Below are 13,147 nucleotides of genomic sequence, written 5' to 3'. Positions count from 1 at the left end.
ACCCAAGTCCAAAGGAATTGTCAGTTTCAAGAAACTTGTTTTCCCTCTACCACTCTTTTTTTTTTTTTTTTGAGATGGCGCCTCGCTCTGTCACCCAGGCTGGAGTGCAGTGGCGTGACCTCAGCTCACTGCAACCTCCGCCTCCTGGGTTGAAGCGATTCTCCTGCCCCAGCCTCCCGAGTAGCTGGGACTATGGGCGCCCGCCACCACGCCCGGCTATTTTTTGTATTTTTAGTAGAGACAGGGTTTCACCATGTTAGCTAGGCTGGTCTTGAACTCATGACCTCAGGTGATCCACCCACCTCGACCTCCCAAAGTGCTGGGATTACAGGCGTGAGCCACCATGCCCGGCCTTCCCTCTACCACTCTTGAGCACCCTGTGCATTCAGCCTTATTATAAGAGATGTGTGTTTGAAAAATACAGATTCCTTAACCAAGGACTAATGCGATTCCATCTATTTTGGAGCCATATTGAGTGCTGTGTCAAATTATGTGGTGTGACGATGATGGGTAGGGTGGGGTCGTGTTAAGATGTTCAGAATGTTGTTTTGTCAGTATAAAAATAATTGGTAGAAATGTGCAAAACTGGGCATTGCTGGGCTATTAAAACTGACCATTGACTCTCTGTTCATTGGATATCATAAAGTTTGATAATTCAAGGACATGGTGGATATCTTTTATGAAATTTTGTTTTCATTTTTATTTTTAATAGGATGAAAGTTAAAAAACTGCCCATGATTCTAGCTCTACACCTGAAGAGATTTAAATATATGGATCAACTTCATCGATATACAAAACTCTCTTACCGGGTGGTTTTTCCTTTAGAACTTCGCCTATTTAACACTTCAGGTGATGCCACCAATCCAGACAGAATGTACGACCTTGTTGCTGTTGTGGTTCACTGTGGAAGGTAATTGCAACTCCGGGGACATAGTAGTGGAATTTCTAGGTTAGAAGAGCAGTGTACATTCAAGATGTTCATGAATTATTCAAATATAGAACTTTTAGAAATCCTGTATTCTCTCAAGATAATTTTATTTCAAAATAGAGTTTTAGCTTTATGTTTTATCATTTCTTAAAAATTTTATATGTTAAAATATATTGTTTTTATTTTTATTATTTATTACTCTACAAGTACTATATCTGATTTCCTAGAACTTTGAGATCTGTTAGTTTTCCTTTTTTGGGGTGTGTGTATAGAGGGTTGTTGGTTAAAATAAATCACCTCTGAGTTTAATTGCATATGTTCAGCATATCAATGGTTGTAAAAAGCATTTTAAAATGGCACTGGAAATAATCTTCAAAGATTCATTTTTTGATTTTACCTGTGTGTGTATTTATCATTTCCTATTAGCCAATTTTGCTTTCTGTCTTCTTCTCATCTTCTTTTCCAACATGGTATACACATCTCCTCTGCATGAACGTACATAGCTATAATTGACCTTATTAAATACCTCAGAAAATTCTCAAACTGCAAGAGCATCACATAATCAAAACTTGTATTTGGAACATAACTGTCTTCATTGACTGCTTAGAATTTCCTTTAATAATTTTAAAGCAGGCACTCATCATTTTCCCCTTGGTTTTGGGAAACTTGTGCTAACAGCATGTTTTATCCAAATAAAAAAAGTTCCAGCTTTCTCATCTTCAGCCCTCCTCCCAGCTCTCTGATTAGAATTTTTTTTTTTTTTCGTTTTGAGATGGAGTCTTGCTCTGTTGCTCAGGCTGGAGTGCAGTGGTGCCATCTCGGCTCACTGCAAGCTATGCCTCCCAAGTTCAAGCCATTCTCCTGCCTCAGCCTCCCAAGTAGCTGGGACTACAGGCGCCTGCCACCACGCCCGGCTTATTTTTTGTATTTTTAGTAGAGACTGGGTTTCACCGTGTTAGCCAGGATGGTCTCAATCTCCTGACCTCGTGATCTGCCCGCCTCGGCCTCCCAAAGTGCTGGGATTACAGGCGTGAGCCACCGCGCCCGGCATCTGATGAGAATTTTTAAAGACAATCCGGAGGGAGCAAATGCTCTTTAATAATCGTCTTCTACCTCCATTGTCTGGGTCAGCCTTGGGTCCCGTCTTTTATCCTCAGCAAGAATCTTTCTTCTACTTCTAAATTAAGAGCGATCACATCTTAAAGGAGTGAAGCAGTGTCAAGATTACTTAAAGAACCTTGGTGTAGTGATTCAGACCAGGTTTTCAGAGTGAGAGAAACTTGGATCTCAGTACCATTTCTGCCAGTTGTGGGCAGTGTAAAGTTATGCATAGCTTCCTGAAAAGGCTTCAGTTTTCTCTTCTAGAAAATGTAAATAATACTAATTACCACATTGCTTTGTTAGGATTCAAAGGGAGATGTAAATCGCTTAGCTACTGCTACTGTTTTATTAACAAAAATATAATATTACCTTATCACATCTTAGCTTTATAATATTTACTTTCTCACACCCATTAGCCTCTTCAAATTTAGTGACAGTCCTACTGTACTTAAATCATGCTAGATTTTTAGAATTGCTCTACTCACAATATACTGAGCTGAGATGTCTGACTCATTGGGGAGGGGTCCCCTCCCACTCTCCCCTTTTAAAATTAACCCAGCCCTTTCCCCACCCTTAAATCCTTGAGTCTCTTGACCCTTTCCCTTTTTAACCTTTTCTTTGGCCTCACTTGCTTCTCCCAACTTGAACTCCACAGTCAGTTATTTAAAGCATGTTCTCACAAGCACTGTAAAATCCTCTTGCCAGCTGTCTGAATCCCTACTGTCAGAATTGTTGCAGAAAATTACAGAGAGATGTTTATTGACTTTCCCCACAGCCCTGGTGGTCTGCCTTCACTGGGAACTCACTCCTGGTGGAATTCTGCACAGCAGGTCTTTGGGATCCTGCCCCCACCCCAGGGTCTTACTCTTTCTCCTGTCTCACTCTTTCTCCTGTCTCACTCTCATTGCCTCATGCCTTCCTGCCCCTCCTCTCTGGAAGTCTTCCTTGATGCTCTTCTGCCCAGCCTCAGTCTCTATGTGGTGCTGCTCCATTGTCTTCACATAAATAGTAGACGTGCATTGCTAGCCCTGTCTTAGTGCTTTATGTACTCTCTTAGGATGTATGTCTACTTCCCTTATGAGAACAGGTGCTTTTTAAAACAGGAAATAATTCGCTCACTAATAAAAGACTAATCATATTTTAGAATCTTTTTCCATTGTGTATCTTATTTATCAGACTTATTTGTAGATTTGCTTCATATGAAAGTGTGGAGGGTGTGTGCAGCCTCATTATCAGCGTGTCAGTTCCAGTTCAGCTTGCTCCTTCTCTATCCCCAGTGCCCAGCCTAGAAGAGACTTCTAGCAAATGTTTGTTGACTAAGTATTACCCTTGAAGCCCATGTCAAAACTGGGCTCCATTTCTTGATTTCCCATCCCTCTCTCCCTTCTACCTCCTGTCTTGCTGGATGAGGTCTCTCCTGTAGCTCTACTTTTATATCATATTCTGCCTTGGATTATGTTTTTGGAGTAGTTGTCTATTGTACTGAAGGGGTATTTGGGCAAGCAGTTGTTGATATCTCTTTAATCTCCACAGCAATCAATAGTTACTTGCATACCTTACGCATTTGTATCTACTCAACTGAGTGTGTTTAATGTCCAGAAATCAGATGCCTAAGAAACAACTTCCTTAGGTGGAAGTTCAGCCCTTCATCTCTCATTTCATTTTTAGTTTATGAAATTGACTTTTGTCTACTGTTCTTCAAACTAGTTCTTTGCCAAAGGAAAAAGCTGCCTAACTTTTCTCAATTTACTAGTCCTCACCCCACCCACCTCCTTTCCTTCCACCCTGTGTTCTGCAACCTTTCTTTGATTTTTCTTTATTTCACCTTTTATAATTTTGTTTTCATTTCTCTCCCCATAGCACACAAGACCCTTTAGATGAGTCCTAAATAAATACAGAAATAGACTTAAAGCATTAAATGCTTTTTTAAGAAAAAGTTTTGATGTGTCATCCTCCATAGTTAAAAAAAAGAATTTTTGTTGGTGTCATTCTGTCACCTAAGATATTTATCTCACCTACAGGATCAAATGATCTGAGAAACGTAAGATATTATAGTAGGTGGCTTATTCTAATATCTGGTCACTACTTTTAAAATAGTGTTCACCATAAACAATAATTTGTGTTGAAAAGGATTTTAACTTCTATATCAATTATAAAATTACAATTTAATAAATATAATTATATAAGCCTTTATAATGAACCATACTTAAACTGGAAGAGGTTAAAACCTTTGTCATATCCTTTTATAAAGCAAAGAATTGCTTTTAAAAGGAATTATGCCTCCTTTGTTTTTATGCATATCTACATTTATATATTCCGGATTTGTTTGAAATGAGATGCAGGGGCAATCATAGTCATAGTTATAATGGTATTAAGAATTAGGTACTTAATAATGACTTACCGTTGAGCAAAAGTCATTTGCTTTTGAAGACATTTTATGAAGTTCAGGCTTGATTTTGGAACCAAGGATTTGATATCCTTGCCTGTTTCAAGCATCATGTTGGATCTTTCCTCACGAAAAAAACCATTACCAAGGGAGTGAGACTTAGAAATAATTCTGTATGCATTGTTTTATAGTCCAACTCAGCATGTTCTGCTGTGATCCCCTCCCTTATAAAAAATGATAGAAAAATTTGTCTTTTATTATAGAAGCAAAATTGAAAATTATTACAAAGACAGTAAAGAATTTCAATAATATAGCTGTATGTGAAAAGAATACTGATATATCTCTTAGAGTACTAATTATTTGATTTTAAAATTGATTACCAGTTCAACTCAGTGTAGCTTTATCTTTTTTGGCAAAACTAGGTAAGGGGTATAAAAAAGAAGCAATTCTTTTTTACTGCTATTTATCTGTTTCAGTTTCTTTATAAAACATAAAATTTAGAGCATGAAAGAGTAATATTAATAAATAAATTAACTTCTTTTTTTTTTGTTTTAGTGGTCCCAATCGAGGCCATTATATTGCAATAGTTAAGAGTCATGATTTTTGGTTGTTGTTTGATGACGACATTGTAGAAGTAAGTAGTTTCTTAATCTCTTATTTTTGAAAGTTGTATGCATATGTTGCTTTTCACTTTTTTCTTATAGTTTCTTATTTATGACTGGTGATGAATATGAGACAAATGTCTGGGTCTATAGAATTATAGTCTAATTCCTACTTCTTACTATGCAACGTCCAAGCCCGGCAGTTGAGTGGTCATCTAACCTTTACACACCTAGAGTGAAACAAGGGAAAGCTTTCAACAACAGACCTGGCTTTAAAAAAAAAAAAAAATTAACCCATGTAACATACATACAGTAAAGTATAAAAATCTGAATTTGATGAACTTTTATGCATGTGTCCCCCCCCATATCACACACACACAGCCATACACACACACATTTGTAACTACCATCCAGGTCAAGATACAATTCATTTTCAACACCACAGCAGGCCCCCTTGTTCCTCCTTCTGGTCAGAACTTACAGCTTTCCTCACCTCTACGCTCCTGGAGCCTGCTATTTGGACTTCTGTCATTATGATTAATTTTGCCTAGGCTTGAATATAAATGGACTCACAACAGCATGCTTTCTTTTATGTCAGACTTTATTCACTCATTAATATATTTGTGAGATGCATTCTTGTTGCCTGCGGTAATAGCAGTTCTTTTTCACTGCTTTGTCATTTTCTGCTGTATGAATATACCAAGTTAGAAATTTGACTTTTTGTCGGTTAATGACTATTGTGAATTAAAATGCATTGGTCATCTTTTACAAGCCTTTTGCTGGATGTATACACTCATTTTTCTTGGATATATTTTAGGTTGGACCACTAGAAGTTGCCTTTTTGTTGTTTTGGGAGACAGAGTCTTGTTACCTAGGCTGGAGTGCAAGGGTGTGATCTCGGCTCACCGCCACCGCCACCTCCACCTCCTCGGTTCAAGCGATTCTCCTGCCTCAGCCTCCCGAGTAGCTGGGATTACAGGCATGCGCCACCATGCCTAGCTAATTTTGTATTTTTAATAGAGATGGGGTTTCTCCATGTTGGTCGGGCTGGTCTCGAACTCCTGACCCCAGGTGGTCTGCCCGCCTTGGCCTCCCACAGTACTGGGATTACAGGCGTGAGTCACTGTGCCTGGCCTAGAAGTTACCATTTTGTAGGTCCAAAATAGTTACTAGTGGTTTCATATAATTCATCCTGTACCTAGAAGTAGAATTGCTGGATCAAAGGGTAGTTGTATGTTCAGCTTTAGAAGATAGGTATTTATAAACATTTTTTCGGTGTGCCCTGCCAGCTATGTATGAGAGTTCCAGTTTCCCCACATTTTCACCAAATACTTGGTATTGTCAGTCTATTAAATTTAAGCCATTCTGGCTGTACAGAGCTCATTTATGTACTAATGTTTACATTTTACCTCACAGAAAATAGATGCACAAGCTATTGAAGAATTCTACGGGTTGACATCAGATATCTCAAAGAACTCTGAGTCTGGTTACATCCTTTTCTATCAGTCTCGGGACTGAGGGGGAACCGTGATGAAGAGATACTTTCTGCCTCATTTCTTCTCTGGTTATTTTGGAAAGGATCAAGCACTGATTTTTCAAGAAAAGAGAAATGCAGGAAGCTCAGGGGGCAGTAGCATACTTTGCACACGATAAAGCAAAGACGATGGATTGACAAGCCCTTCCGATCATGGTAGTTGATTTATTTGCTCAGGTATCATGCTGTCTGTACAGTTCCATACAACAAGGAGGTGAAATCAGAGATACCAGCTCCTCTTGTAAAACAGCCTTCCAGTCATTGGCACGCATTTTCTCTTTATTAATTGCACCAATAATGCTTTGAATTCCTTGGGGGTGCAGTAGAAAGAATAGGAACCTGTGCTGTATTGATAAGGAGATGATGTTGAACACACTGCATAAATTTGTCTGGTTCAGTATGTATAGAAGCATATTCAGTGGTCTTTTCGAGAGTAAACCAGAAATACTTTTGGGCCCAACACTTGCAGTTGCCTTCCTGATGTAAAAACTAACATGCTAGATAATCCAGTGTCGGGAAGACAAAGATGTTTTGCTTCTCTGAAGAAGCTTATAATAATATACAGTATATATATATGTAGGGAGCAATTGGTCAAAAGTGGCTTTTTGTTTCCCCAAGGGGAAAGACTGGCTTTGTAATTATAATTTTTTCCTTATTTATTTTACTTAAAACTGGTAGAGTCTAAGTATTATATGAAGTGCCCATGATTCTGTCAGTAAATTTGAACATATTTTTATTAATGTCAGTTTAAGTAGTCCTTTTGTTTGTTTCTATTTTTAAGGTGAATTTTAAGTTCTATCTGAAATCAGTAAGATACCTTGAGAAAAACTGCAGTGAGAGGAGGTAAATATCCTTTTTCAGGAGGAACTGATATCTCTGGCTAAGTATTTGTCCTTTTATTATGGTTTCTAAATCAGTTATTTTCTTCAGCTTTAATTTCATAAAATTAAAAAACTATTAAAAAAATTCCTGTAGTTGTTGGAATAATTTAAAATTCTGGTGCAGTGGTGGTATACCAATCTTTAGAATTCTTAAGTATTCTAATGTTTCAAGTTGAGATCATGCTTGGGAAAATCATATCATAGCATTTATGTTATTTTCAGATGTCATTTTTTACCCTGGAAAGAAGTAATAATGTTCATCATAATCCTAGCAGCCTGGATATTGAGCTAAACAAACCCTTTGAAGATTAAATTTTAATCAAGTAGACCGGGAATACAAAAAAAAAGTCCTTCCTTCCCTTCCCCCCACCTTTACAAATCTTACTGGAAGGGTGTTCAGAAATTAAAATCTGTGTTTGCTAAGACTTCATTCTGTTGGGGGTTTTAAGAAGGAATATATGTAACATAAAATGTATGTAAACCATTGCAGTTTTTTTGGACGTTTTTCCATGCATCAGTAAGTTGTCTGACAGTAGCCAAATGTAACTTGAAGAAAATTACTGAAAATTATATTCAGAAGAATAGCAATCAGGCCTTGGATGTTCTTTATTAAACTCTTTTCAGGCAGTAAATTTTTAAAAAAATTGTCATTTTCTAAAGTTCTTTTGCTAAAACTGTTGACTATGGAAAACAACAAAAAGGAATTTTTTAGTCTGCTGCTATTATTAACATTTATTATCTGTATCTTTTGGCTCAGGAAATGACTTCACCTATTTTTTCCATAAGCAGACCTTTAACAGAGTCACTTAATTGGGCTGCTTAAACAGATGTTCTGGGAAAAAATTACAATATTTAGTATTTGTACAAAATATCAAAAGTATTTTGACAAGTTTCTTTTTAAGATAGTTCCTAAAGCCTTACCCTGGCTAGAGATGTTTTGTACAAATTATATATAGCCAGCCTGATCTACCAACATGCCACAGAGAATCACAATCAACAGTGTGGGGAAAGTCAGGGCAGTGGAAGTGATGCACTCTTTTTATTTTGAAGGCTTAAACCAAATTGTCTTGGAATTAAAGCTGTATTTCTGCAGCTTTCTGTACAGAGAAAAAGAGGAAAGTGAAGCTGTGTCAGTTTTAACATTAGCTATATCACAACATGTTTAAGAAAGATAGATGAAGTCATTTGCATAAAGGTACAGCATTGAAATACTATGTTGTGTTTGTTTTTACATTTTTGCATTAAAAAAATGCAGTAAAAGCCAAGTTAAATTTCATATTAAAGCAAGTTCTAGTATATGTGTTGAGTTCCTGGTAATCACATACTTGTTCACATCTACACCATACTTCATAGTATGATTTGTCAGGGGAGGGACTGTGGGGTGACAATTTTACACTTACTTTTTCTTCTTAATGCAGCTGGATCTAAGTCAAATGTTTTGAAGTTTATCAGAAACTCAATATACTTTTAAAACATATAGGGTCAGAGTTGGGGGAAAGATACAGGTATAGTAAGTAAGAAAAGTGACCCATGAAGAAAGCATTGTGAGGTTGTATGTTGGTTGACTGTGATTAAAATGCGGGGCTGGTGTAAGTTGTAAGTGGTGGCTGATTGCCGTGTAACTATGTACATGATTGTTGGGATGGCTGTCCCATATTTTGTATATTGGAATAAAAATTTCTATAAATTATTGTAACTAAAAGTAAATATTCTAAATTAAGTCCCACTTCTTAAGTCACATGGCTTCTGTCTTGGAAATTTTACCTTTAAAAGATTTAAGACAGGAACCAGGAGGCTTGGGAACAGGGAAAGAAGGAAATGTTGTATTATGTGGGTCTTGGGGCCTCTAACCATCAGTATAGGGTTTTTTCTTTCCTTGATGGCAGTAGAAAGACCTCATTTTCATAACATAACTACTCTTGATACTTTCTTTAAAAACACTTTTTATTAAAGATTCTATCATGAGGTGTTTGGCTGGGAGCTGGGAGGCTAAAGCGCTCGTGTCCTGGCTCTTCAGTGAATTTAACTGTGTGACCTTGGGCAAGTCACTTAACCTCTCTGTGCTTCAGTCTCCCTGTCTTGTAAAATGGGAGTAATACCTACCTCACAGGGTTGTTGTGGGGATTAATTAGAGATAATGTCTGTAAAGCATTTAAGGTTCTTGAAGAAGGCACTATATAAATACAAAATAATATCTATTAAAGTTGGTTTATTTGTGCCTGTGGGTTTTAAGTGTGTTTTTTCCTTTTTGCCTAAAATGTATTTACAGATTAGAAGTAGACACTTTGGAAATTGTGTTACTGCTTTTGCCCAAGCTCCTACTTCTGTATCCAAAGAGATTTTCCCTAGAACAGAATTGCATGTGTGTAAAACAACATTCTACATGTGCCTGCATTTATTTAGCACATAGTAGCTTGTGTCACCTTTCTGTGATAGCATGTCTTTGAAAAGTTCAAAGTTTAAATTTGAAAATTGAGTCATAGAATCTTAGAGGGTAAAATAGGTAAAATACCTTAAAGGTCACTGTTTCTCCTGCTCCTCCTCCTTTCCTGTATAGTAATTGCTCCTGTAAAATCTGTTTCACAAGTGGTCAGTCAACCTGCACTTGAGTGCTGGAAGCCTGTTCTATTATTGAGTAAATTGAATTGTTATTTATGTTGCCATTATTTTCAGTCCATCCTTCATACTCCCGGTGTGCTTCTGATCTCAAGGCTGATCTTTGTATTAGATGGCTTTCAGAGACTTCATCCTTCCTGGGAGCCCTATTCTGGAAGCACTCTTTTTCATTCATGTCTCTGAAAGAGTGTTCCTAGAACAAGCACAGTAACACGTGAACTGTACTGTCAGTTGGGACCTACGATCACATTCTCTTTTCTAGGCATCTGTATCACACACTTGATATTGAACTTGTAGTAAATGAAATCCTCTATACCTAAAAGTTTTTCGTGAACTATTGAAAAGCTGAGAGTCCCTTGCCACACACCTTTTTTCATGATTCCCTGTTAGCGGTACCTGTGCCTGTTAACGTATCAAGGCTTTTCCCATCTCTCTTCATTCATGTGTTTTCTATAATAACTGCGTCTGTTTTCTGTCTGCAGAGCTACTGAAGTAACAACCCATCGCTTTTGGGTGATAGCCTGCTATGTGATGGCCCCTGTACTCGATATTTTACTTCTTTTAATGTTAATCTTAACCACATCTGTGAGACAGTGACATCCTCATTTTATAAAAGAAGAATCTAAGGTTCTTTAGAGGTTAAGTCACTTTCTTAGAGCCAGTCAGCTGGAAAGTAGCAGGTCCAGGTTTCAAGCAGGTATAACTCCAGTGTCCAAGCTCCTAACCATGGCTATCCTTACCAAAAGATTGTTGTTGTTGTGGTAAAAAAAAAAACAAAAAACTGAAAATTACTATTTTAGCCACTTTTAAGTGTCCAATTAAGTGACACTGAGTACATTCGCCATGTGCAAATACCACTGCCGTCCATTCCCAGAATTCTTTTCATTGTCCCAAACAAGAACTCTACCCATTAAATAGTCACTCCCCATACTTCCCTTCCGCCCGGCCTCTGTGAACCTGCATTCTGCTTTTTATCTTGATGAACTTGCTCTAGGTGCCTCATAGAGGGGGAATAATCACTGTTTGTCCTCTTGTGTCATTTCACTTATTTTCAAGGTGCATCCATGTTGTGGCATGTGCCATCATTTCCTTTCTTTGTAAAGCTGAATAAGACTTCATTTATGTATATACCACATTTTGTTTATACATTCATCCATTAACGGACATTTGGGTTTTTTCCACCTTTTGGCAGTTGTGACTAACACTGCTGTGAACATTGGTGTGCAAGTATCTGTTTGAGCCCCAGATTTCGGGTTTTCTGGGTATAGATCTAGGAACTACTGAATCATGGAATTCTATGTTGAACTTTTTGAGGAACAGCCGTATTGTTTTCCACAGCGGCTGTACCATTACGCATTCCCACTAGCAATGTACCAGTGTTCCAGTTTTTTTACATTTTTGCCAATGCTTATTATTTTCTGAGTTTTTTTAATAATAGCTATGCTAAGAAGTATGTAAGTGGCATCTCTTTGTGATTTGATTTGCATTTCCCTAATGCCTTGTCATGTTAAGTATATTTTCATGTGCTTATCGGCCATTTGTGTATCTTTGAGGAAATGGCTGTTCAAGTTCTTTGTCCAGTTGTTTGTTTTTTTTTCTGTTGAGTAGTAGGAGTTCTTTATAAATTCTGGATATCCCCTTATATGTACAGTTTGCAAATATTTTCTCCCTTTCTGTGGGTTGTTTCTTCACTGTCTTATAGGTAGTATCCTTTGATACACAGTTTTAAATTTTAAATTTTGGTGCAGTCCGGTCTCTTTTTACTTTCTCCTTCCCTTCCTTCCCTTTCTTCCCTTCCTCCCCTTCCTTCCCTTCCTCCCCTTCCTTCCCTTCCTCCTCTCCCTCCTTCCCCCCTCCCTCCCCTCCCTCCTTCCTCTCTCCCTCCCTCTCTCTTTCACCCTCCCTTCCTTTCTCCTTTACTCCCTTCCTCCATCCCCTCCCCTCCCCTCCTTCCTTCCTTCCTTCTTTCCTCTCCCTCCCTTTCCTCCCTCCCCTCCCTTCCTCCCTTCCCTCCCCTCCCCCTTCCTTCCTTCCTCCTTCCCTCCTTCCCTTCCTCCTTCCCTCCTTCCCTTCCTCCCTTCCTCTCTTCCTCCCTCCCTTCCTCCCTTCCTCTCTTCCTCCCTCCCTTCCTCCCAGGGTCCCACTCCCACCCAGGCTGGAGTGCAGTAGCACAATCACAGTGCTTCACTACAATCTCAAATTTCTGGGCTCAGATGCTCCTCCTGCCTCAGCCTCTCAAGCACCTGGGATTATAGGCCACCACACCTAGCTAATTTTTAAATATTTTGTAGAGGTGGGGGTCTCACTATGTTACCCAGGCTGCTCTCACCTCCTGGGCTCAAGCAATCCTCCCATTTCAGCCTCCCAAAGTGCTGGGATTACAGGTGTGAGCCTCCTCACCTGGCCTAATTTTTCTTTTGTTGTCTTTGCTTTTGGTATATCTAAGAAAGCATCACCAAATCCAATGTCATGAAACTTTCGCCCTGTGTTTTCTTCTAAGAGTATTATTTTAGCTCTTACAATTTAGGTCTTTGATCCATTTTGAGTTAATTTTAGTATGTGATGTAAGGGTCAACTTCATTCTTTTGCATGCAGATACCCAGTGTTCCCAGCACCACTTACTGAAAAGACTGTCCTTTTCCCACTGAATGAGGTGCCAAAATCAGTTGGCCATGTATGCTAGGGTTTATTTTAGGACTCTCTTGTCCCATTTGTCTGTATATCTGACCTTAGTCAGTACCACACTGTTTTGATTAATGTAGCTTTGTAGTAAGTTTTGAAGTAAGGAAGTATGAGTCTTCCAACTTTGTTCTTTTTCAAGATCGTTTTGGCTACTTAAGGCCCCTCAAAGTTTCATGTGAATCTTAGGTTTTTCTGTTTATGCAAAAATTGTCAATGAGATTTTCAAAGATTAAATTGACTTAACAATTTTAAGTCTAATCTGTGAACACTGATGTCTTTCCATTTATTTAGGTCTTTAAGTTCTTTGAACAACGTTTTGTTGTTTTTATCATACAGGTCTTTTTAAGTATTTTATTTTTGATCTATTATAAATGGGATTATTTTCTTAATTTCCTCTTAGGATTGTTCATTGTATAT

At 38.1% G+C, this 13,147-nt stretch overlaps 1 protein-coding gene across 6 annotated transcripts in view; it reads left to right on the top strand.

Annotated features, from left to right (window-relative positions):
* The window catches only part of USP12 (ubiquitin specific peptidase 12), a 111,216-nt gene extending 101,566 nt beyond the window's left edge, over positions 1-9,650 (top strand). For 5 of the 6 annotated variants that reach the window (XM_055245243.2, XM_063619263.1, XM_063619261.1 and 2 more), the window contains 3 exons: positions 713-910; positions 4,971-5,049; positions 6,434-9,650. In XM_055245243.2, the coding sequence (XP_055101218.1) occupies positions 713-910; positions 4,971-5,049; positions 6,434-6,535 (379 nt within the window). In that variant the 3' untranslated portion in view covers positions 6,536-9,650. The remainder of the gene's footprint in view (positions 1-712; positions 911-4,970; positions 5,050-6,433) is intronic. The other variant, XM_063619260.1, reaches the window with a different exon arrangement.
* The last annotated feature ends 3,497 nt before the right edge of the window (positions 9,651-13,147 follow it).

The sequence above is a fragment of the Symphalangus syndactylus genome, chromosome 15, assembly GCF_028878055.3.
Source record: "Symphalangus syndactylus isolate Jambi chromosome 15, NHGRI_mSymSyn1-v2.1_pri, whole genome shotgun sequence".
Taxonomy (NCBI): Eukaryota; Metazoa; Chordata; class Mammalia; order Primates; family Hylobatidae; genus Symphalangus; species Symphalangus syndactylus.
Note: the sequence above shows the minus strand (reverse complement) of the source record. Positions and strands in the feature narration are given on the sequence as shown.